We start from the raw sequence: 26337 nt of genomic DNA, 5'->3' as shown, positions 1-26337 counted from the left end.
GTTTATTTATTTATTTTTTGCCTTTCCCACATTACATACACGTCTCATCAGAAATCAGGACAGTATATCAATACTTAAATAATAATATAGCTCCCCCTATACTGGTGTTCACAACACTGTGGGCTTAAGATCCTAGGACCTGATCTTCTGCACTTCTGCGCCCAAAGTCCATCCAGCCAGCATAGTCCCGGTCATGCATGGAGTGAAGGTGGCCTTCAGCAATAGACATTTCTAGGGAGTAAAGTCAATAGGGTTAGGACCTGAATCAAAAGCCGGAGCCATGGATTTTGCAGTGGCTCTTGGTCATGCAGGTTTTACATGTAAAATTAATGTTTCACCTGCATAACAACATTTCCAAAACACGCATCACAATCACACATGTTTTTTTGATAATGAGTATTAAAATTAGTCTCATAAATCCTCCTAATTACACGGTTATTGGCTTCTGGTCCCTAAGTACACTGGCCCACTAACTATGCACCCTCATACTTGTCAACTTGGGAGAGCCTTTTAAAAAACAACTTTGAAAAAAAATCTAAAATTTACAGCTGTGTTCTTTATCTGTGTATGCAGTCAAAGACGAAGTGCAACGCGGCAGTGACTAGCTGAAACTGTTAGGGGTCCTTAAAATGGGTAGCTCCCAGGAAAATCTAGTATGTTGACATTAGCCCTCCATGTGTCTTACACATCTTATGTTGCTCCTCTAGTCAATGGTGTTCCTACCGTCACACACATCTTATGCTGCTCCACCTGACACTAGCTTTCCTACTGTCACATGCATGTTACTAGGCCTCCTTGCTGTAATATCAGGTGAGTCCCGGATGTGTAAATCCGGGTCACTTGACACAGCTGTTCCCCAAAGATTCTGGTCTTGAGTCATTAAAGGGAATCTGTCACTTGCTTTCTGCCACCCCATCTGTAGTGTGAACATAAAAATTGATAGTTTGAGTCCATACTGAAATATACAAAATGCATTCAAACCATGACAGAGCAGCATTGCTGGTCATACATTTACAGACAGACAATGTTCATAGTCACATAAACTTGAGAACTGTTTACTCCCATTGCCTAAAGGTTTTTACCTCACAAATAGTCGTATGTTTGTTGTTTGTTATTGTAAACCATGGAGGTTTATTTAAAGGGAACCTGTCACCCCCAAAATGGAAGTTGAGCTAAGCCCACCGGCATCAGGGGCTTATCTACAGCATTCTGGAATGCTATAAAGAAGCTCCCGATGTAACCTGAAAGATGAGAAAAAGAGGTTATATTATACTCACCCAGGGGCAGTCCCGCTGCGGTCCTGTCCAATGGGTGTCGCGGTCCGGCACCTCCCATCTTCTTACGATGACGTCCTCTTGTCTTCACGCTGCGGCTCTGGCGCAGGCGTACTTTGTCTGCCCTGTTGAGGGCAGAGCAAAGTACAAAAGTGCGGAGGCGCTGGGCCTCTCTGACCTTTCCCGGCGCCTGCGCACTGCAGTACTTTGCTCTGCCCTCATCAGGGCAGACAAAGTACGCCTGCGCCGGATCTGCGGCATGAAGACAAGAAGAGGACGTGATCGTAAGAAGATGGGAGGCCCCGGACCGGACCGCGATGCCCACCGCAGCGGGACCGCCCCTGGGTGAGTATAATCTAACCTCTTTTTCTCATCTTTCAGGATACATTGGGGGCTTATCTACAGCATTGCAGAATGCTGGAGATAAGCCCCTGATGCTGGTGGGCTTAGCTCAACTTCCATTTTGGGGGTGACAGGTTCCCTTTAACCTCTGCCTGCTGTGGACTTATGTTATCCTTGGGAGCTTTTGAATAGTATGGGTTTATTGCCCCATTGTCTGATGTTTGGTGTATCTCTGATTCATCTTAACCCAAAAACTGGCCACTGGAGGGCAAGGCTGAACCAGACTTACTGATAGTGCAAATCACTATATAAGGCCAGAGAAACAGGACTAAGATAGAAGCAGAAAGTTGTGTACCTATACTTATACGTGTACAGAGTTGTGCTACCTGTATAAGTGTTCTCTGTCTTGGTGCTTGCTTCTCTGATATTCCAGACTATTGATGTTTAAAAAGCTCCTTGGTGATGATGTGAGTATATGTAGCTAATCTTTATATGTACTTAACTTTTGTATGTTAAAATATACAAAAGTATACACGATAACACTATTCTTTTAATTTTGTACTTTCAAATAAAATTGCATTATATCACAAGTAATAGCCTTCTCTTATGCCGTATCCGAACCTTAGGCTGGAGTCACAATAGCCGTATAAAAAATTGGTCCGATTCTCACTGCCGAGAGTCGGATGAGTGTAATGCCAAGTGTTATGCGAGTATCATGCAAGTACAAACCGATTTTTCACACCTAGTATCCCATTTACATCCGAATGCAGTGCGATTGCTATATATATAATAGATAGCTAGATACATAGAATAAAAGCCGGCAATTCATCTGCTGTGTACAGTAAAATCACAGAGTGACAGGTTAGAATAGATATATAGATGTCAGTAACATATAGATATATATAAAACAGTATATATATATATATATATATATATATATATATATATAAAACAATATATATATTTATATGTTTGTATATACAGTATATTACATAGGTAGATAGAAGAAGAACCAGCAATTCAGCAACCCTGTACTGTAAAATCACAGCATGAGCCAACAGGATAGAATAGACAGATTACATACAGTATATACACATAGAATAGATAGTTATACAGATGTCAGCGACATATGCAATTAGTACAGTGTGTGCAGCTTCCTGTACATGTATTTAAGTAATAAAAGACTATTTTTCTGAAAAATTGGTGTGGGCTCCAGCAATGATTTTCTTAACCAGCAGAGGGAAGGCCGACTGCTGGGGGCCGATGTCTATAGCCTAGAAAGGGGGTAATACCCATGTAGCTTCCCAAGCTATTAATATCAGCTCACAGCTGTATACTTAGCCTTTACTGGCTATTAAAATGGGGGACCTCCCAAAAATTGACGTCGGGTCCCCCTATAATTAATAACCAGCAAAGGCTATGCAGACAGCTGCAGGTTGATATTAATAGCCTAGGAAGGGGCCATGGATACTGGCCCCCTCCCCATCAGGCTAAAAACATTAGCTCTTAGCTGTCTCAGGAAAAGTGCATCTCTAACATGTGCCAATTCTGGCACTTAACCTCTTCCCACTTGCCCTGTAGCGGTGGCAAGAGGGGTGATAGTTGGGTGGGGTTGATGTCACCTTTGTATTATCAGGTGACATCAAGCCCCGAGGTTAGTAATGGAGAGGCATCAATAAGACACCCCCATTACTAACCCCATAGTCATATCGTATAAAAAGACACACCCAGAAAAAAGTCCTTTAACTGAAAGAATGACACAGACTCCTTTAATAAATCTTAATTAAACCATACTAACAACCTCACCCATTCCACCGACGACATTGTCTTGTGCAAAAGAGTTGAAAAAAACAAACAACAATATTCCTCACCTTTCCGCAGAGATGATGATAATTAGTGATGAGCGAGTATGCTCATTACTCGGGTTTTCTCCTGACGAAGGAGAGAAATTTCCGAAACGCGCGTCGGGTCCGCAGGAATAGCTATCTGTCCCCTCAGGTATATATGCATGTGGTTTTTCTGCACTATATGGTGCTTGTTTCAGCACATTGTTATATTTACCTAGGTATCAGCACATTGTTGTACTTACCTAGGCATGGCACTTAGTGTCAGCATATGCTGATAAGCATCATCCTCTTGTGGGGCTATGCACTCTTTTTGCACTTTAGATTTTGCACCTTATATGATCCACTATGTGGTTTTTCTTATCTTGACACTGAGTGAAATATACGATTTTATGTGATTTTTTATATTTTGTCATTAAGTGAGAGATACGATTTTATTTTATATATTTTTTTGCACTACGTCACTTTATTATATATAGTAAGTGACTTTCTTTACACTTCATTTTTTATCTTGTGGTGCATAATCCCCACGTGTAGTACTAAATTGCAGTAAATAACTTGCAAAATCCTGACATTTTATGGGGACTGAGTATAATTGTGTATAAAAGGTTTTATATCCTGCTGTTTCATCATTTATGTATGTTTTATAATTTTTGGGAAATTTGTGATATTATTAATCCCATTAATAAAGATATATTTCAATATTCCCTTGGGTGTATAGTTTTCTTCATCCTTGGTCCATACTCTATTGCATTTGTGGTTTTTACTATCTGAGAACAGCATAATGTAAGGGCACAGACCTTGATGTCAGTGATGTGGGTTTACTGGGCTCTTTGTTACAGTTTTGATAAACCTCTTTATAACCTCTCCCACAGCACTGATTGGCAGCTATCTATGTACACCGTGCATAGGCAAAAAGCTGCCAATCAGTGGTGGAGGCGAGGTTATAAAGAGCTCATGAATATGGAAGCAGATATGGCAACAGGGTTACTGGTCCTCTATTAATAATCTCCTGCTGATGAAACAGTGATTTTATACAAAAGGATGGGGGAGATTATATCAGGAAGGGGCTTTGGATAGGGGACATTATACAAGGAAGGGGCTAAGGATGGAGAACATTATACCAGGAAAGGGTCCAGGATGGGGACATTATCCCAGAACACTACAAGGAACCATACATCTGATCAACATGCAGGTGGGGGACCAGGTCCAAATTTTGCTAAGTATCTGATATCATCTGCTAACAACCCCCAAATTCATTATAAGACCCTGTCACCCCTTAATTCATTATGACACTATCAAGGACTTCTAATGAGTGGGGGGACACAATACAGGGACGAAGGCTATGTGTACACGATGAGAATTTGCAGCAGAAAGTTCTGCTGCAAAGTCTGATGTGTTGGTAGGAAAAACGAGAGTTTTTGCTATTTTTTTACATGCATGTAAAGAGACTGATTAGTTTATATTTTTTGGGTGGCGGAAATCATAGTTGAGGTGTGGCACAATGCTGGCTTATTAATTTATATTTTGAATGGTGCGTGGCTAATAGTATATTAATACTGGGGTATATATTTATATTCGGGGCAGAGTGTGGGAGATTTTTTATTCAAGAGACAAAAGTAGATATACAATTTATTTGCACTTATTGTTCAGGGCTGCGGTGATCAGTATGACAGACGAGTAAAGACCTGGCTACAAAATGTCAACTTGAAGATCTGACAAGATGAAGAATAAACAACAGAAATGGATCTAATCAGATGAGACATCAGCAGTAAATTACTGGATGTAAGTATTTATTCTGTATCTATGTTCTGTGACTTAATACTGCTGTAAAACAACCTCATTTAGGCGGCATTCTCACATTCATTTGATATGTCTGTGTGCTGACAGTTTTTTTTTAACGGATGGCATATGGACCTAGAGCAGGGGTGAGGAACCTCAGGCCCCAGGGCCATTTACGGCCCTCGATGACCTTTTATCAGGCCCCCGAGCAGATTCTCAGGGACCGCATTGTTGGCCAGGGAGGTGTATTTTGATTACAACCAGCTGACTAATTTCTTCTTGCTCTGTTAGCACACACATGCAATGTTCACTACTGAACACTGAAGGGCATGCAATGGAAGATTACGTCCTGACACCAGCGCCAGAGTCAGGATGGGCGGAGCTTGTATGGCCCCCGAAGGATGGTATAAATATCCAAATTGCTCTTGGCAGTAAAAGGATTCCCAACCCCTGACCTAGAGTTTCATATATATCCATTTACATATCTGTGAACATCAAGGATATGACAATGAGATCTGTGAGACTCAGAATAGGACACACTCAGTGGGTCTGTGTGCTTTCAAGGCAGCACACCGACACTGTACAGTGTGAGGTAGTGAGGGGCTAATATATGAGGGACAGCATGTGTCCACCAGGATGCGCATAGAGTTATACTGGTAATGGACCACTCACCCTTGGTCTGGATGAGAAATGCCAAGGAGAGGAAAGTTCGAGTCACCAGATGGTTCCTGTCACAGCATAATTTTAACTTCTCGGTGGAACATTGAGCAGGGAAGGTGCAAGGAAATGCAGATGCCATGTCACGGGCACTCTGTATGGTGACAGGTATTCAACCCCTCAAGTCTGAACAGAGGTGGGGTGTGTGTGGCAGAGAGGGGAATTATATATGAGGGTCGTTATGTGTCCCCCAGGATGCGCACTGGAGAGGGTTGTAATTGCATGTGATTGCAATGCAAAGTAAGGGTATGTGCACACGTTGCGGATTTTGCTGTGGATCTTGTCATGATTCTCTATGGCGAGAGAACATAGCCCAGCATATATGAGAACTAGCTCTTGGAAGATGGAAACTATACTGACCATGAACTAAACCTGCCGCACAACTAGAAGTGGCCGGGTAGCATGCCTACGTTTTTTTATCCCTAGATGCCCAGCGCCAGCCGGAGAACTACCTAATCCTAGCAGAGGAAAAGACAGTCCTGGCTCACCTCTAGAGAAATTTTCCCAAAAGGCAGACAGAGGCCCCCACATATATTGGCGGTGATTTTAGATGAAATGACAAACGTAGTATGAAAATAGGTTTAGCAAAAATCGAGGTCCGCTTACTAGATAGCAAGAAGACAGAAAGGGCACTTTCATGGTCAGCAGAAAACCCTATCAAAACACCATCCAGAAATTACTTTAAGACTCTAGCATTAACTCATAACACCAGAGTGGCAATTTCCGCTCACAAGAGCTTTCCAGACACAGTAACGAAACAGCAGCTGTGAACAGGAACAAAATGCAAAAACACACAAGGACAAAAGTCCAACTTAGCTGGGAGTTGTCCAGTAGCAGGAACATGCACAGAAAGGCTTCTGATTACATTGATGACCGGCATGAAACTGACAGAGGAGCAAGGTTATATAGCGACTCCCACATCCTGATAGGAGCAGGTGAACAGAGGGGATGATGCACACAAGTACAATTCCACAAGTGGCCACCGGGGGAGCCCAGAATCCAATTTCACAACAGTACCCCCCCCTCAAGGAGGGGGCACCGAACCCTCACCAGAACCACCAGGGCGATCAGGATGAGCCCTATGAAAGGCACGGACAAGATCGGAGGCATGAACATCAGAGGCAGTGACCCAAGAATTATCCTCCTGACCGTATCCCTTCCATTTGACCAGATACTGGAGTTTCCGTCTGGAAACACGAGAGTCCAAGATCTTTTCCACAACGTACTCCAACTCACCCTCAACCAACACCGGAGCAGGAGGCTCAACGGAAGGCACAGCCGGTACCTCATACCTGCGCAACAATGACCGATGAAAAACATTATGAATCGAAAAGGATGCAGGGAGGTCCAAACGGAAGGACACAGGGTTAAGAATCTCCAATATCTTGTACGGGCCGATGAACCGAGGCTTAAACTTAGGAGAAGAAACCCTCATAGGGACAAAACGAGAAGACAACCACACCAAGTCCCCAACACAAAGCCGAGGACCAACACGACGACGGCGGTTGGCAAAAAGCTGAGTCTTCTCCTGGGACAACTTCAAATTGTCCACCACCTGCCCCCAAATCTGATGCAACCTCTCCACCACAGCATCCACTCCAGGACAATCCGAAGATTCCACTTGACCGGAGGAAAATCGAGGATGAAACCCCGAATTACAGAAAAACGGGGACACCAAGGTGGCAGAGCTGGCCCGATTATTGAGGGCGAACTCCGCCAAAGGCAAAAAAGCAACCCAATCATCCTGATCCGCAGACACAAAACACCTCAAATATGTCTCCAAGGTCTGATTAGTCCGCTCGGTCTGGCCATTAGTCTGAGGATGGAAAGCAGACGAAAAAGACAAATCTATGCCCATCCTAGCACAGAATGCCCGCCAAAATCTAGACACGAATTGGGTCCCTCTGTCAGAAACGATATTCTCCGGAATACCATGCAAACGAACAACATTTTGAAAAAACAGAGGAACCAACTCGGAAGAAGAAGGCAACTTAGGCAAGGGAACCAGATGGACCATCTTAGAGAAACGGTCACACACCACCCAGATGACAGACATCTTATGAGAAACAGGCAGATCCGAAATAAAATCCATCGAGATGTGCGTCCAAGGCCTCTTCGGGATAGGCAAGGGTAACAACAATCCACTAGCCCGAGAACAACAAGGCTTGGCCCGAGCACAAACGTCACAAGCCTGCACAAAGCCTCGCACATCTCGTGACAGGGAAGGCCACCAGAAGGACCTTGCCACCAAATCCCTGGTACCAAAGATTCCAGGATGACCTGCCAACGCAGAAGAATGAACCTCAGAGATGACTCTACTGGTCCAATCATCAGGAACAAACAGTCTACCAGGTGGGCAACGATCAGGTCTATCCGCCTGAAACTCCTGCAAGGCCCGCCGCAGGTCTGGAGAAACGGCAGACAATATCACTCCATCTTTAAGGATACCTGTGGGCTCAGAATTACCAGGGGAGTCAGGCTCAAAACTCCTAGAAAGGGCATCCGCCTTAACATTCTTAGAACCCGGTAGGTAAGACACCACAAAATTAAACCGAGAGAAAAACAACGACCAGCGCGCCTGTCTAGGATTCAGGCGCCTGGCAGACTCAAGGTAAATTAAATTTTTGTGGTCAGTCAATACCACCACCTGATGTCTGGCCCCCTCAAGCCAGTGACGCCACTCCTCAAAAGCCCACTTCATGGCCAAAAGCTCCCGATTCCCAATATCATAATTCCGCTCGGCGGGCGAAAATTTACGGGAAAAAAAAGCACAAGGTCTCATCACGGAGCAGTCGGAACTTCTCTGCGACAACACCGCCCCAGCTCCGATTTCAGAAGCGTCGACCTCAACCTGAAAAGGAAGAGCAACATCAGGCTGACGCAACACTGGGGCGGAAGAAAAGCGGCGCTTGAGCTCCCGAAAGGCCTCCACAGCATCAGGGGACCAATCAGCAACATCAGCACCCTTCTTAGTCAAATCAGTCAATGGTTTTACAACATCAGAAAAACCAGCAATAAATCGACGATAAAAGTTAGCAAAGCCCAAAAATTTCTGAAGACTCTTAAGAGAAGAGGGTTGCGTCCAATCACCAATAGCCTGAACCTTGACAGGATCCATCTCGATGGAAGAGGGGGAAAAAAATGTATCCCAAGAAGGAAATCTTTTGAACCCCAAAAACACACTTAGAACCCTTCACACACAAGGAATTAGACCGCAAAACCTGAAAAACCCTCCTGACCTGCTGGACATGAGAGTCCCAGTCATCCGAAAAAATCAGAATATCATCCAGATACACAATCATAAATTTGTCCAAATAATCGCGGAAAATGTCATGCATAAAGGACTGGAAGACTGAAGGGGCATTTGAAAGACCAAAAGGCATCACCAAATACTCAAAATGGCCCTCGGGCGTATTAAATGCGGTTTTCCACTCATCCCCCTGCTTGATTCGCACCAAATTATACGCCCCACGGAGATCAATCTTAGAGAACCACTTGGCCCCCTTTATACGAGCAAACAAATCAGTAAGCAGTGGTAACGGATATTGATATTTAACCGTGATTTTATTCAAAAGTCGATAATCAATACACGGCCTCAAAGAGCCGTCTTTCTTAGACACAAAGAAAAAACCGGCTCCTAAGGGAGATGACGAAGGACGAATATGTCCCTTTTCCAAGGACTCCTTTATATATTCTCGCATAGCCGCGTGTTCAGGCACAGACAGATTAAATAAACGACCCTTAGGGTATTTACTACCCGGGATCAAGTCTATGGCACAATCGCACTCCCGGTGCGGAGGTAGTGAACCAACCTTGGGTTCTTCAAAAACGTCACGAAAGTCAGACAAGAATTCAGGAATCTCAGAGGGAATAGATGATGAAATGGAAACCAAAGGTACGTCCCCATGAGTTCCTTTACATCCCCAGCTTAACACAGACATAGCTCTCCAGTCGAGGACTGGGTTATGAGATTGCAGCCATGGCAATCCCAGCACCAAAACATCATGTAGATTATACAGCACCAGAAAGCGAATAACCTCCTGGTGATCCGGATTAACACGCATAGTCACTTGTGTCCAGTATTGTGGTTTATTACTAGCCAATGGGGTGGAGTCAATCCCTTTCAGAGGTATCGGAGCCTCCAATGGCTCCAAATCATACCCACAGCGTTTGGCAAAGGACCAATCCATAAGACTCAAAGCAGCGCCAGAGTCGACATAGGCGTCCGCGGTAATAGATGACAAAGAACAAATCAGGGTCACAGATAGAATAAACTTAGACTGTAAAATGCTAATTGAAACAGACTTGTCAGGCTTCTTAGTACGCTTAAAGCATGCTGATATAACATGAGTTGAATCACCACAATAGAAGCACAACCCATTTTTTCGTCTAAAATTCTGCCGCTCGCTTCTGGACAGAATTCTATCACATTGCATATTTTCTGGCGTTTTCTCAGTAGACACCGCCAAATGGTGCACAGGTTTGCGCTCCCGCAGACGCCTATCGATCTGAATAGCCATCGTCATGGACTCATTCAGACTCGCAGGCACAGGGAACCCCACCATAACATCCTTAATGGCATCAGAGAGACCTTCTCTGAAAATCGCCGCCAGGGCGCACTCATTCCACTGAGTAAGCACAGACCATTTGCGGAATTTTTGGCAGTATATTTCCGCTTCATCTTGCCCCTGAGACAAGGACATCAAGGCCTTTTCCGCCTGAAGCCCTAAATGAGGTTCCTCATAAAGCAACCCCAAGGCCAGAAAAAACGCATCCACATTGAGCAACGCAGGATCCCCTGGTGCCAATGCAAAAGCCCAGTCTTGAGGGTCGCCCCGGAGCAAGGAAATTACAATCCTGACCTGCTGTGCAGGGTCTCCGGCAGAGCGAGACTTCAGGGACAAAAACAATTTGCAATTATTTTTAAAATTTTGAAAGTGAGATCTATTCCCCGAGAAGAATTCAGGCAAAGGAATTCTAGGCTCAGACATAGGTGCATGAACAACAAAATCTTGCAAATTTTGTACCTTTGTGGCGAGATTATTCAAACCTGTAGCTACACTCTGAAGATCCATTTGAAACAGGTGAACACAGAGCCATTCAAGGATAAGAAGGAGAGAAAGAGAGGAAGGCTGCAGTATAGGCAGACTAGCAAGTGATTCAATTAAGAGCACACTCAGAACTAGAGGAAAAAAAAAAAAAAAAAAAAAAAATTGTAGCAGACTTCTTTTTTCTCTCCTTTCTCAGCCAGTAATTTAACCCTTTTTTTTGGTCCGGTCAAACTGTCATGATTCTCTATGGCGAGAGAACATAGCCCAGCATATATGAGAACTAGCTCTTGGAAGATGGAAACTATACTGACCATGAACTAAACCTGCCGCACAACTAGAAGTGGCCGGGTAGCATGCCTACGTTTTTTTATCCCTAGATGCCCAGCGCCAGCCGGAGAACTACCTAATCCTAGCAGAGGAAAAGACAGTCCTGGCTCACCTCTAGAGAAATTTTCCCAAAAGGCAGACAGAGGCCCCCACATATATTGGCGGTGATTTTAGATGAAATGACAAACGTAGTATGAAAATAGGTTTAGCAAAAATCAAGGTCCGCTTACTAGATAGCAAGAAGACAGAAAGGGCACTTTCATGGTCAGCAGAAAACCCTATCAAAACACCATCCAGAAATTACTTTAAGACTCTAGCATTAACTCATAACACCAGAGTGGCAATTTCCGCTCACAAGAGCTTTCCAGACACAGTAACGAAACAGCAGCTGTGAACAGGAACAAAATGCAAAAACACACAAGGACAAAAGTCCAACTTAGCTGGGAGTTGTCTAGTAGCAGGAACATGCACAGAAAGGCTTCTGATTACATTGATGACCGGCATGAAACTGACAGAGGAGCAAGGTTATATAGCGACTCCCACATCCTGATAGGAGCAGGTGAACAGAGGGGATGATGCACACAAGTACAATTCCACAAGTGGCCACCGGGGGAGCCCAGAATCCAATTTCACAACAGGATCTGCAGCGGATTTGATGCTGCGGATTGGCAGCACTTTTCCATGCGTTGTACAGTAGCATGTTAACATATGGAAAACAAAATCCGCTGTGCACATGCTGCGGAAAATACCGCACGGAAACGTTGCAGATTATTTTCTGCAGCATGTCAATTCTTTGTGTGGATTCCGCCGCGTTTTAGACCTAATCTATTATAGGATTCTGCAGGTGTGAAACGCTGCCAAATCCGCACAAAATCCGCAGTAAAACCACGGCAAATCTGCAGGGAATCCACAGGAAAAACGCAGGTCATTTTACCTCGCCCTGAAAAATCCGCAAACGAATCCGCAATATGTGCACATACCCTAAAAGAGAGAGTGGACTTGGTTAAGCTATTTGATTAAGTCAGATATAAGAAAAACTGACATGGGCTTTTATTTTTGGAGAGTTCTACAGTATAGGATTGGTAGTGAGATGGAGCTCTCCCTCTATGAGTGATACGATGGTGCAGTCACCCACGACAACAAATTAAATACAGATTGTTATAGACGACCCGGTTGCGATCTGGAGTATAACGCTTGACTTTATTTTGAAAATAAAGAAGTTTAAGTTGAACTTTCTTGGGTCACTGCCTCATTGCCGCACGGACACGAAAGTTATTGCCTTACAACACTGATACAGGAATGTAGCCTTATTATGTATAGCACAGTCCCCCAGTATCAGGGCCAGACTGGCTATCTGGCAATTCTGGCAAATGCCAGAAAGGCTGGTCTGGCTGCAGGCCGCATTGCCTGCTACTCTTTTAACAATATTGTTACCCTCAAGATGCCAATACCATTAACAGTTGTGACGGAGCACCACGACACAGGCTCCGTCACTTACCCTGACATGCTGTGGGCTTCCCTTCAATGTTCAGGCTGCCGGAAGCCGGCACACACAGGGGATGTCGGTGGAGTGATGACGTCAATGAATCGTTCCACGAGCATCCACTGAGAGACCAAATCATAGAGGAGGCTGCTAAGGATGAGGTGTTTAAATTAGGGGTACATTATACTATGTAGGGGGCTGCGGTGACCTTCATACTGTATGGGGTGGTTATGGGGGACATCATACTGTTTGGGGTTGTTATGGAGGATATCATACTGCATGGGGCTGTGGGGGTCATCACACTGTGCAGGGGACTTTGGTTGACATCATACTTTATACAGGAGTCTGTGGTGCACCTCACACTGTATATTGGGGGCTTTGATGAAAACCATACTGTATGGAAGGCTATGGAGACCATCTTGCTGTGCGTGGTACTGTGGGGCTTAATACTTTGTGTAGGGTTTGTGTAGGATCAATCATAAAGTGTGGGGTCATCATACCATGTGGGGGCATAATACTCTATGGGGTCATGAAAGGGGAATCATAGTGGGTGAGACAACTTAGAGGCTTTTTTTTTTTCTTAAAATGTCTGGTTATTTGCCCTTCTGTGACTGTGACTTGATAGGACTTTTACAATGGAGCACCTGTTATTTCTATGTTAGGAACATTATTACAATAAAGAGCCACTAAGGGAAATTACAGGGGGCGTTTATTATTATAAGTAGGTACAGGGTCATTATTATAAGGGGTCAAGGGGGAGTACTATTAAAAGAGGTACAGGAAAATTATTATAAGGCATCACGAGTTGTGGTTTGTGTAGAGATGGTAGAGTGTAAGGAGGGTCCAGGAAAATCAGTAAAGATGTCTGTATATTACATTTTACAGAGATGAATTACAGGCGGAAGAAGAAGTCACGGTTGTCTGGACTGAATGCAAAGGAAAGAAGAAAATGAATCACTACAATCAGTGAGAACCTCACCGGTGAGAACCTGCTCAGTACAAACACATGGTCTGCAAAGCGCTGGTGTAGAGCTGAATCACCATTATATGGTCACTGTATGGGGGTAATATCAGTCATAGCGCAGTGGTTTTGATGAAAGTGGCTTGAAGCTACAGTCTCTGTGTGATTGCAGACTTCTGAATCCTCACATTACGCGCTGCCGTCAATTGATCATTATAAATACATGAATTTATGCTTAAAATGGTTATGGCATCTTAATATATGTAACTCTCATACATCATATTATGCCCCCGAAGTAGCAGAGCGAAACGCGCTTCGGGGCCGGAAGCAGGAACTCCATTACTTTTTAACACAGCACCTAACATAACAAGTATATTCATTATTTATCAGCAAATCATTTTTGTATTTTGCCAGAGACTTATTTTTACTGCAGATATACATAAGCATAATATGATGTATGAGAGTTACATATGTTAAGATGCCATAACCATGTTGCCTTTAGCAGAAAAGGTTTTAAGCATAAATTCATGTATCTATAACGATCATTTGCATGTATACCCCATGTTTATTTCATGAAAGCACAAGCAGTTTGTTTTTCTGAGATATATCGCCATCTTGTGGCTATTTACAACAATAACATCTGTGGATATTGAATGATTGTTTTGTGAAGCAAACTAAAAATTTGCTTCTTGTATTCTCAAAGATATATTGCCATATTTTCTATCCATTTAATATAACAGTTGCCTTATGTGAGCCTTCTTGCCTTCTAATTTTTTCCAGTACCTATTCTGGATTTTATTTTTTTTTAAATAAAAAACGTTTTGTTTAACATTATATGGAAATAAACTATATGTGTTAATTATTTATTAATTGTCACTTCTATTTTCTTACTCCGGGTGCAAATATCCGACATTCGTGGTAAGTATCTGTTATCAATATATTCTAGAAAGAAGTGCAGCTCAGTAATATTGGGCAACCCTTAACCTGTGAATTACTAATGACCTAAATGTGCCCATCATCCCCTTACACCCCCATATACCACCAAAAATACCTTGTTATTTTGTCCTACGCTCTATGTAAATGCCTTTATTCTGGTCCGATGGGCGTCATTTCTTGGCCTCTGGCTTAGATTGATTTGGATGACGCGTCCAGCATCATCCACATAGCCGAAGGAGATCTCGCTCCTGCACATTAGCATCTCCGGCTAGCAGAGGTGCACTGTTCTCTGCCCTACTGCGGGTGGAGCGTCAAACATAACTGCACATGCGCCTGGGAAACTTGTCCAATTGGTTCTGGTAAAAAGGAGCCGTTCCTGGCGTATGCACAATCATGCAGTCGGGCAGAGCTATGTGTGCCTGCACTAGCCGGTGATGCTAATGCGCAGGCACGAGATCTCTTTTGGCTATGTGGATGACGCTGGGCACGTCTTCCACATCATTCTAAGCCAGAGGACGGCTTTTGGGGGCAAAGAGGCGGCACAGACGAGAAATGATGCCCATCAAAGGCATTTACATAGAGCGCTAGAGAAAATAAAAAGGTAGTGTTGGCAGCACTAATGCTCAGAAAGGTTCACACATTAAAAAACTTGTGAAAAGGTTCCCTTTAACCCCAAGCCTGGATAACCCCTTTAACAATCAGTATGGTGGTATTATCATTACGGTATGTGCTGGTAATATTTGGTTATGGTCTGATGGTATGTATCTGTTACATAGCAATATTATTATTGCGGTATTTTTATTAATCAATCTTACACAGCAGTATAATTGGTATTATTAGAAATATCGGTCTTGTAGTGAATCTTAGTTTCCTCCAGGCAGGGTAATGTTAGTAACAGGTAGCCCCATCTGAGACTCGGAGGCAGGGACAGCATGGGTCTGTGTGTCCACAAATGCCTTGGCTGAATATCAGTCCCAGTCCGTCCCTGCCCAGTATATAGTGTATGTTCTTGTTATATATAGCGCTGTCCTTAACTACAGCTTCCTATTTTATATAACACTAGCTGAAGAGCCCGGCATTGCCTGGGCATAGTAAATATCTGTTGTTAGTTATAGCACCTCACTTCTCTTATTTTCCCATCACGCCTCTCATTTTCCCCCTCACATCGTTCATTTTCCCCCTCACATCTCTCATTTTCTCCCTCACACCTCTCATTTTCCCCCTCACTCCTCTTATTTTCCCCTAACACTTGTTGTTTCGACCTCACATCTGTCATTTTCCGATCACTCCACTATTTTCCTTCACTCCTCTCATTTTGCACTCACACCTTTTCATTTTTATCTCACACCTCTCATTTTCCCCTCAATATGTACATGTTTGTCATCTCTCTTATATATATTATACACCTGTATGTCATCTCCTGTATATAGTATATACCTGTATGTCATCTCCCCTGTAAATAGTATATACCTGCTGTATGTCATCTCCTCCTGTATATTGTATATACCTATGTGTCATCTCCCCTGTATATAGTATATACCTGCTGTATGTCATCTCCTCTATATACCTATGTGTCATCTCCTCTTTTATATAGTATATACCTGTATGCCATCTCCTCCTGTATATAGTATATACCTGTATGTCATTTCCTCCTGTATATAGTATATATGTGTGTCATCTCTTCCTGTATATAGTATATACCTGTATGTCATCTCCTCCTATACAGGTCCTTCTCAAAAAATTAGCATATAGTGTTAAATTTCATTATTTACCATAATGTAATGATTATAATTAAACTTTCATATACTATAGATTCATTATCCACCAACTGAAATTTGTCAGGTCTTTTATTGTTTTAATACTGATGATTTTGGCATACAACTCCTGATAACCCAAAAAACCTGTCTCAATAAATTAGCATATCAAGAAAAGGTTCTCTAAATGACCTATTACCCTAATCTTCTGAATCAACTAATTAACTCTAAACACATGCAAAAGATACCTGAGGCTTTTAAAAACTCCCTGCCTGGTTCATTACTCAAAACCCCCATCATGGGTAAGACTAGCGACCTGACAGATGTCAAGAAGGCCATCATTGACACCCTCAAGCAAGAGGGTAAGACCCAGAAAGAAATTTCTCAACAAATAGGCTGTTCCCAGAGTGCTGTATCAAGGCACCTCAATGGTAAGTCTGTTGGAAGGAAACAATGTGGCAGAAAACGCTGTACAACGAGAAGAGGTGACCGGACCCTGAGGAAGATTGTGGAGAAGGACCGATTCCAGACCTTGGGGAACCTGAGGAAGCAGTGGACTGAGTCTGGTGTGGAAACATCCAGAGCCACCGTGCACAGGCGTGTGCAGGAAATGGGCTACAGGTGCCGCATTCCCCAGGTAAAGCCACTTTTGAACCATAAACAGCGGCAGAAGCGCCTGACCTGGGCTACAGAGAAGCAGCACTGGACTGTTGCTAAGTGGTCCCAAGTACTTTTTTCTGATGAAAGCAAATTTTGCATGTCATTCGGAAATCAAGGTGCCAGAGTCTGGAGGAAGACTGGGGAGAAGGAAATGCCAAAATGCCTGAAGTCCAGTGTCAAGTACCCACAGTCAGTGATGGTGTGGGGTGCCATGTCAGCTGCTGGTGTTGGTCCACTGTGTTTCATCAAGGGCAGGGTCAATGCAGCTAGCTATCAGGAGATTTTGGAGCACTTCATGCTTCCATCGGCTGAAATGCTTTATGGAGATGAAGATTTCATTTTTCAGCACGACCTGGCACCTGCTCACAGTGCCAAAACCACTGGTAAATGGTTTACTGACCATGGTATTACTGTGCTCAATTGGCCTGCCAACTCTCCTGACCTGAACCCCATAGAGAATCTGTGGGATATTGTGAAGAGAAAGTTGAGAGACGCAAGACGCAACACTCTGGATGAGCTTAAGGCCGCTATTGAAGCATCCTGGGCCTCCATAACATCTCAGCAGTGTCACAGGCTGATTGCCTCCATGCCACGCCGCATTGAAGCAGTCATTTCTGCCAAAGGATTCCCGACCAAGTATTGAGTGCATAACTGAACATTATTATTTGATGGTTTTTTTGTTTGGTATTAAAAAACACTTTTATTTGATTGGTCGGGTGAAATATGCTAATTTATTGAGACAGGTTTTTTGGGTTATCAGGAGTTGTATGCCAAAATCATCAGTATTAAAACAATAAAAGACCTGACAAATTTCAGTTGGTGGATAATGAATCTATAGTATATGAAAGTTTAATTGTAATCATTACATTATGGTAAATAATGAAATTTAACACTATATGCTAATTTTTTGAGAAGGACCTGTATATAGTATATACCTGTAAATCATCACTTCCTGTATATAGTATATACCTGTGTGTCATCTGCTCCTGTATATAGTATATACCTGTGTCATCTCATCTCCCCTGTATATAGTATATACCTGTATGTCATCTCCTCCTGTATATAGTATATACCTGTATATCATCTCCTCCTGTATATAGTATATATCTGTGTGTCATCTCCTCCTGTATATAGTATATACCTGTATGTCATCTCCTCCTGTATATAGTATATATCTGTGTGTCATCTCCTCCTGTATTAGACCTCATTCACATGTTATTTGGTCAGTATTTTTACCTCAGTATTTGTAAGCTAAATTGGCAGCCTGATAAATCCCCAGCCAACAGGAAGCCCTCCCCCCTGGCAGTATATATTAGCTCACACATACACATAATAGACAGGTCATGTGACTGACAGCTGCCGTATTTCCTATATGGTACATTTGTTGCTCTTGTAGTTTGTCTGCTTATTAATCAGATTTTTATTTTTGAAGGATAATACCAGACTTGTGTGTGTTTTAGGGCGAGTTTCATGTGTCAAGTTGTGTGTGTTGAGTTGCGTGTGGCGACATGCATGTAGCGACTTTTGTGAGATGAGTTTTGTGTGGCGACATGCGTGTAGCAGCTTTTTGTGTGTCGAGTTGCATGTGACAGGTGAGTGTAGCAAGTTGTGTGCAGCAAGTTTTGCGCATGGCGAGTTTTGCGCATAGGCGAGTTTTATGTGTGGTGCATTTTGAGTAGGTGCAAGTTTTGTGTGAGGCAACTTTTGCATGTGTTGCAACTTTTGTGCATGTGGCAATTTTTCCGCGTGTGCAAGTTTTGCGTGTGGCAAGTTTTCCATGAGGTGAGCTTTGCACGTGTGGCTAGTTTTGTGCGAGCCTAGTTTTGCATGTGGCGAATTTTGCGCGTGGCGAGTTTTTAGCGGTGACTTTTGTGTTTCGATTTTTATGTGGCGAGGTTGGTGTATGTGTGGTGAAATGTGTGCTGAGGGTGGTATATGTGTTCAAGCACGTGGTAGTGTGTGGCGCATTTTGTGTGTGTGTTCATATCCCCGTGTGTGGTGAGTATCCCATGTCAGGGCCCCACGTTAGCAACTGTACGGTATATACTCTTTGGCGCCATTGCTCTCATTCTTTAAGTCCCCCTTGTTCACATCTGGCAGCTGTCAATTTGCCTCCAACACTTTTCCTTTCACTTTTTCCCATTATGTAAGCGCGGGGTTAAAATTTCGCCTCACAACATAGCCTATGACGCTCTCGGGGTCCAGACGTGTGACTGTGCAAAATTTTGTGGCAGCAGCTGCAACGGTGCAGATGCCAATCCTGGATATACACACATACATACACACACACACACACACACACACACACACACACACACATTCAGCTTTATATATTAGATAATCTCTTATTACGTAGCAATCTCTCTAGTTATGTATGGGGCGGCCACTTAATGTATAGCGTCTTTTGCTATGTACAGCGATGACCAACTATTAAATAGTATCATCTTTTCTTATGTACAGCACCATCCCTTACATAGTGTATTCTTGTTATTTTTGTTATTCACAGCGCCCTGCCTATTACATAGTCCTCTCTTATTAGGTATAAAATGACTGCTGATGGGGCAGTCGGTGACCAGAAGACCAGTCCATCAGCTCCTCCATCACAGCGCCCTGCCTATTATGTACATAGTCCTCTCTTATTAGATATAAAATGACTGATGATAGAGCAACCGTTGACCAGAAGACCAGTCCATCAGCTCCTCCATCAGAAATTAAGCTTTCCCATGCTCCATCATTAGAAAGGAATGTTTCCCATGTTTCATCAGCAGTCATTGCATTTTATGTCTAAAAAGGGAGCATTACAGTACAGTGCATTTTCACCAGCACAGACATCTTTTTGAAAATTGGGCAGAGCCTAGCCAGTAGGGGGCATGGTTAATGTACTGTGGCCCCTGATTAGAGCAGATTTCATGCGGAGACGCACAGCAGCTGAAAGATGAGTCAAATTCATTAAAAGGAGCACTGTGAATATTGGGTATGGAAATGGTATTTTGTTATTTTGTTCCGTCTGTCAATCATTTACCTGCTAAGAGCTGCGGGAGAAGTTGTGACATCATTAGCTGCTTCTGCTCATGGGACAGGGATGCAAGGAGGTCCCGTCTGCTGACGTCAGAAGGAAAGGGGATCTTCTTCTGTGAGCCATACCTTGCTGATTGCTGTTCTGTCATTGGCCTACAGAGGGCAGCTGTTGCCAGTATGGCTAACAAGATAGTGACACAAACTCTTCTGTCCATTTCTGCAATACAAGAACATCAGATCATTATGTGGTTTCTGCTGCCACTTAGTGTACATAGAAGTGTATGGATTATTATTATTTATTTATATAGCACCATTAATTCCATGGTGCTGTACATGAGAAGGGGTTACATCAAAATACAAATATCACTTACAGTAAACAAAACTAACAATGACAGACTGGTACAGAGGGAAGAGGACCCTGCCCTTGCGGGCTTACATTCTACAGGATTAAGGAGACAGTAGGTTGAGGGTTGCAGTAGCTCCATTGGTGTTGAGGTGGCCGTGTGGTCTTTACAGGCTGTAGGCTTCTTTGAAGAGGTGGGTTTTCAAGTTTCTTTTGAAGGATCCAAAAGTAGTGGATAACCGGACGTGCTGGGGCACTGAATTCCAGAGGATGGGTGATATTCGGGAGAAGTCTTGGAGGCGATTGGGTGAGGAACGAATAAGCGTGGAGGAGAGGAGGAGGTCTTGGGAGGACCGGAGATTACGTGAGGGAAGATATCGGGAGATTAGTGTGGAAATATACGGGGGAGAAAGATTATGGATGGCTTTGTAGGTCAGTGTTAGTAATATAAACTGGATACGCTGAGAAATTGGGAGCCAGTGAAGGGATTTACAAAGAGGGGAAGCAGGAGTGTAGCGAGGAGAGAGATTAATTAGTCGGGCAGCAGAGTTAAGGATGGACTGGAGGGGTGCGAGAGTGTTAGAAGGTAGGCCACAGAGGAGTATGTTGCAGTAGTCGAGGTGGGAGATGATTAGGGCATGCACGAGCATTTTGGTAGAGTGTGGGTTGAGGAAAGGACGGATTCTGGAAATATTTTTGAGCTGGAGGCGACAGGAGGTGGCGAGAGCTTGGATGTGCGGTTTGAAGGACAGGGCAGAGTCCAGGGTTACTCCGAGGCAGCAGATTTTGGGGACAGGGGAAAGTGTGATTTCATTTATTTTGATAGATAGATCAGGTAGGGAAGATATGCGTGATGGAGGAAAGATAATGAGTTCAGATTTGTCCACATTGAGCTTGAGGAAGCGAGAGGAGAAGAAGGAGGATATGGCTGATAAACACTCTGGGATTCTGGAGAGCAGAGAGGTGACATCTGGGCCCGAGAGGTAGATCTGAGTGTCATCGGCATATAGATGGTACTGGAGGCCATGAGTTGTCCCAGGCCAAGTGTATAGATTGAGAAGAGTAAGGGTCCTAGGACAGAGCCTTGGGGGACTCCAACAGTGAGGGGGTGAGATGAGGAGGTAGTATGGGAGTAGGAAACGCTAAATGTGCGGTTGGAAAGGTATGAGGAGATCCAAGATAGGGCAAGGTCTTTGACCCCAAAGGAAGAGAGGATCTGTAGTAGGAGGCAGTGGTCAACTGTGTCGAAGGCAGGGGACAGGTCTAGGAGGAGGAGTATAGAGAATTGTCTGTTAGCTTTGGCTGTAAGTAAGTCGTTAGTAATTTTGGTCAGGGCAGCAGCTGGATCAAGCTGAATAAATACAGTTAAAAATTAATACCTCGTTGTATAAAAGTGTGACCCTATTTAAGTATCAGGTTTACCTGCATGACCGATCCTACTTATTCCATAGATCTAGTGCAATTATTAGATCTGTGGTTCTAGAATTGTTAAAGGGATTCCCAGTTTTCGATTATGCAATAAAAAGGTGGGTTGTAGATAATTTAGTGAAAAAATGTACAATTGGTGGAGAAAGGTTGAACTTCATGGACCTAGGTCTTTTTCCAAGCTATGTAATAATTGACATCTAATAGATATAAAAGGAAGCAGACCTATAAGATACCTTCTTCTAAATACTTGATAAGTAAGGATTCCCTCTGTTCAGAGACCCCAATAGTTAATGGATGACTGAGTTTTATTACCTTTTTAGAGACCCCATTCAGGTGGCTTTGACTGATGTGGAACTTGTGCTCAGGACTAACCATTAAAAGAAAATATTGCTCCAAACTGGGAAAATTCACCAGTAGGGATAAAACATTAGAAAAAGACTGCATGGCTGAAATGAAAAAATGTAGAGAAGGGTTCTTTTATTTCACCACGCATTTTGACGCCATTCTGGCATCTTTTTCAAGTAAAAAAAAAAGCAACGGATAAAATATACTGACACATAGAAAAAAAATAGAACCTATAAAAATTAGCTTTTATTACTTGTCTTTAAAAAAAAGCTCAAATCCCATATCTTACCCTTTTTCCATTCCCTCCTGATTATTTTTTTTTTTATTCATAACATTCTTTCCTCCTAAACCCAATCACATCATTCCAAACTTATTGTAAAACTTTGCACAAGAAAGTAGAAAAATGCGGCACTCACCCAGGTTGCGAAGTGAATATCTTTAATCTGTCTTTAATCCATGTACAGACTTTGCATAAAAGACAAGCGGAGACAACGAGGGTGCGGGGAGAGTCAGCTCACTCTCCCCGCACCCTCATCGTCTCCGCTTGTCTTTTATACAAAGTCTGTACATGGATTAAAGACAGATTAAAGATATTCACTTCGCAACCTGGTTGAGTGCCGCATTTTTCTACTTTCTTGTGCAAAGTTTTACTGTGCTGTTATGGCTATTGATGCTGAGCACCACGCTCCAGTACTGCATAGATACCGCACGCTGTGGGTCTAAAGAGGTGTATTTGATTCAGCGCTCCCAATACTGCATTGTTGAGTCCTGGTGCCGTTCGTCTCTTTGAAATTCCCAACTTATTGTTCACCACATTTTAAAGATCTAGACTGCTCACAAAACTATATCTTGGGACTTCTTCCTTTCATGTTTGCTCCAACCTTCCAATTCTCGTTCTTATATTTCCCTCATTTCACATTTGTAGTTGGAAAAAAAACTTGTTTATTCATTAAATCTTTTCCTATTTTTAATTTCCAGGCATTGTTATATAATTCTTCACCACTTTTTAAAAAACTAAAACGCTCACAACACCCTATCTCAGTTCAATAGTTCCTATTTCTTCTCAGTCACTTTCCCACCTCACTTCCAACCTCTCTATCCCTCATTTTCTGTAAGACATTTTAGGAAAAAAATTTAGTTAGTTACTTTTCTCTAATTTATTGAAATCTTATATTGGTTACTTATTCTGCATGGCATTTTATAAAACTACCGACCTCACAAAATTCCACTTTAGTTAATTTTTTAACATTTTCATTTGCTTCTATTTTTTCTTTGCTATCGACTTCCTGATGGTCCGTTCACTTGCCTCTCTTCTATCACCCTTTCCCTCACTTTGAACACTAGTGGACAGTATCCCTTCCATTTCCACATTCATACACATCTGTAGGGTCTATTCTCATGCCCCTTCTAGCCATGAGTTCAACTGAAATTTGTTTGTTCTCACAAAAAACACTCACATCTCTTGAACTTTTACGCATACACACAATATAACCCAAACTATGGTTTTCCATCTATTTCTTTCTTTTTTCCTTCACCACTTCCTCTTCGAATACATACTCTTTTTCATACATATCTCCATCTCTATGCTTTTTTCCAACATCGCTATCATGTTTCTTCACACAGCACCATCCCAATCTCCTCCCTCTCTTTTTAATTTGTGTTTCAACCCCTTACTGGGTGTTCCATGTGCCTTACTGGGTGTTCCATGTGGTACTTGGTACCCATTTCAGGCTTTAAATACCTCTGTGTCTGAATGTTTTAACTGTCAGGTTTTTTCACTTGAACAAGACGCCCAAACAGTGTCGAAACGCGTAGTGTAATAAAAGAACCCTTCTCCCCAATGACAGAGTGGAATTTAGATGACCCAAATTTAACATGTTCGATGATCTAGTTCAGACACTCAAATATCTCCCATCATCCAGGTATCTAGAAATGAGGCTCAAAGTACGTCACGGATCGTATTTATCTCCCTAAAGGGATATAAAATGGGACTGTACACAACAATTAATTGTTTCAAAAGCCAAACCACAAAGCAAATTTTTATCATTGCCTATGGGAATACCCAAGTATCCAAACTTTTTGATCCGAAGCAACACATTTAACAAATTTTGAACCACAAGAACCACTATTTGCTATCTTTGGTTATCTGCACCCAGAAACATACCATTACATGAAGGGGGCAAGCAAATTGTTACATTTTGTACTGGCCACAGGTGAAAAATCTATTTTACACACTTGACTACAGGTTCAACTATCACTTTTAAAAATCTCCTATCATAAATGGATTGGTTAGAATATTTCTTCTAAAAGAAATCGGGAGTCAGACATTTTTTGTTTAAATCTGGGAATCTTTTATCACCATCTTACGAAAAAATGCACAAGTTGATATTAAAAATGTTTTCAGCTCAACAGTGTGGTATCAGGATAGAATAGTAGCAAGAGATGCCCCCCGTTATATAATGATCATGTAAAGGTCAAATGGTGGTGGCGGTGTGCGCACGGTCTGCATAAGCATACTTCCTGCCGTATGGTAGGAGATGGAGGTCCTACATCCAATATGATCCTCATTTATAAGACGCAATATGAAAAGGTGACAATTTTTCGTACCATTACATTAGATTGGATGGAAGGATCATCTAATTTTATGAATAATTATTCAATTAATATACAAACCAGACAAAAATAAAGATGTGTGATAGTTTGTGTATGAAGAGAAACATTGTTCTTTTAAAATTATTATATGTATGTTTTATTGTTTCAGATGTTTGATAAGTTTCAAAATTGTTTCAATAAAAACAAATTAAAATAAGAACCCTTCTCTACATTTTTTGCAGCGAGAGACTTCATTTCTGTTGTGCAACCTATTTTGTAAGTGTTCTTATGCCCAATGGTGAATTTTGTCTCCAAGATCCCCCCCAAACCAGACAATAGCAACTGGTATCTTATTAATAGTGGTTACCGCACAACCCGATAAGTGAGCAGTACCAATTTTTTATCTTATCCTTCTCTAATAGGGTCATCCTATTTGTACTCTCTTTTCTCTCCACTACATTTTTCCTGCAAACTGAGAAAATTGACCCTTCTTGAAATTATTAAAATAAGTAGAGTAACATAGTCTGTCCCTTCCTCCATCGCCCCCTGCTACCATGTGTAACTCACCTGATCTTGTATTGGAGCCTGGACGGTAGTGCAGGAGATGTCTCTGGCTTTCTGCAGGTTGAGAGCACTTTTTATTGAGGACAATGTGGGATGTCACCTCCCATCTGTATCCATCACTCACTTTCCAACCCTCCTTATTTTTTGCCATTTCTGCTCATGATGTCAATGTACACACTGCCCTAGGATAGATGAAGATTAACTATTTGTCAAGAGGATCACTCAACGTAATGAAAGATGGGCAAATATAGCCAAGGAAACGATCGTAATGATGTTCCCTGATACACACCAGAGCGGTTCACATTCGTGGAAAATGTTCATCTATCTGGAAATGGACCTGCTATAAATATAAAATTCTCTAATGTCATGGAAGATTTTTAGAAAAAAAATAATACCTTCCAAAGCTTTCTGGTGCTTAATGTTGTATGTAATCGTGCACTGTTGGTCTATAGCCCAGGTCTGACTTGAAATATATTTACAAGGACTTGGGCCACCAGGCAGTGGGCATCATCAAGATACTGCTATACCTATAGGTTCATAAAGACATGCCTGGACTGTCTCACCAGAATACTAGAGGATAGTTGAATGGACTCAAAAGGTCCAGCGGAGAACACTAGTCACCCGGAACAGTTTCTTCTGGTGGGTCAAAGTATTCACTGTCTGATTCTGTGTGCAGAATTATTTAGCAATTTGTATGTTTGATGATTAATTTAATTGATCAACTACAGTGCTGTTGGTCAATCATAAAGGTTAATAATCCTGAAACCTGTATATGTAAGAAAGTAAAAGTGAGGTTTTGTCTTTCTTAGAAGAATATCCACATGCATAATTATTGGGCAACTGTTAGCGTGCAGAATTATTAGTGCAGAATTATTATATAGTCATGGCCAAAAGTGTTGGCACCCTTGAGATTGTA

General features: G+C 42.4%; 1 protein-coding gene and 1 long non-coding RNA gene across 2 annotated transcripts in view; one reads left to right on the top strand and one right to left on the bottom strand.

Moving 5' to 3' along the window:
- LOC143765624 (uncharacterized) overlaps positions 1-13794 on the top strand; it is a 70354-nt gene extending 56560 nt beyond the window's left edge. Inside the window, exons 2-3 of the long non-coding RNA XR_013213434.1 lie at positions 5114-5245; positions 13706-13794. This is a non-coding gene — a long non-coding RNA (uncharacterized LOC143765624). The remainder of the gene's footprint in view (positions 1-5113; positions 5246-13705) is intronic.
- On the bottom strand, positions 16-25589 carry LOC143765623 (gastrin/cholecystokinin-like peptide). Its single transcript, XM_077252471.1, has 3 exons — positions 25425-25589; positions 20154-20366; positions 16-231 (listed from the first exon to the last, which is right to left on the bottom strand). Exons 1-3 carry the CDS (start codon positions 25570-25572, stop codon positions 125-127), a joined length of 468 nt encoding a protein of 155 aa, XP_077108586.1. The 5' UTR covers positions 25573-25589; the 3' UTR covers positions 16-124.
- Positions 25590-26337: the final 748 nt, after the last annotated feature.

The sequence above is a fragment of the Ranitomeya variabilis genome, chromosome 4, assembly GCF_051348905.1.
Source record: "Ranitomeya variabilis isolate aRanVar5 chromosome 4, aRanVar5.hap1, whole genome shotgun sequence".
Lineage (NCBI taxonomy): Eukaryota > Metazoa > Chordata > Amphibia > Anura > Dendrobatidae > Ranitomeya > Ranitomeya variabilis.
The sequence above is the reverse complement of the archived record's forward strand: the minus strand, read 5'-3'. Positions and strand labels throughout refer to the sequence as shown.

Bases quoted from the DNA above. Each gene is read 5' to 3' on its own strand.
- LOC143765623 (XM_077252471.1), bottom strand. From the start codon at position 25,572: ATGGCAAAAAATAAGGAGGGTTGGAAAGTGAGTGATGGATACAGATGG. The intron at 20,367-25,424 runs GTGAGTTACACA...CTTGTATTGCAG, and splicing joins AGGCTCCAATACAAGATCAG to AAATGGACAGAAGAGTTTGT. The intron at 232-20,153 runs GTAAATGATTGA...TTTACTCCCTAG, and splicing joins TCTCCCGCAGCTCTTAGCAG to AAATGTCTATTGCTGAAGGC.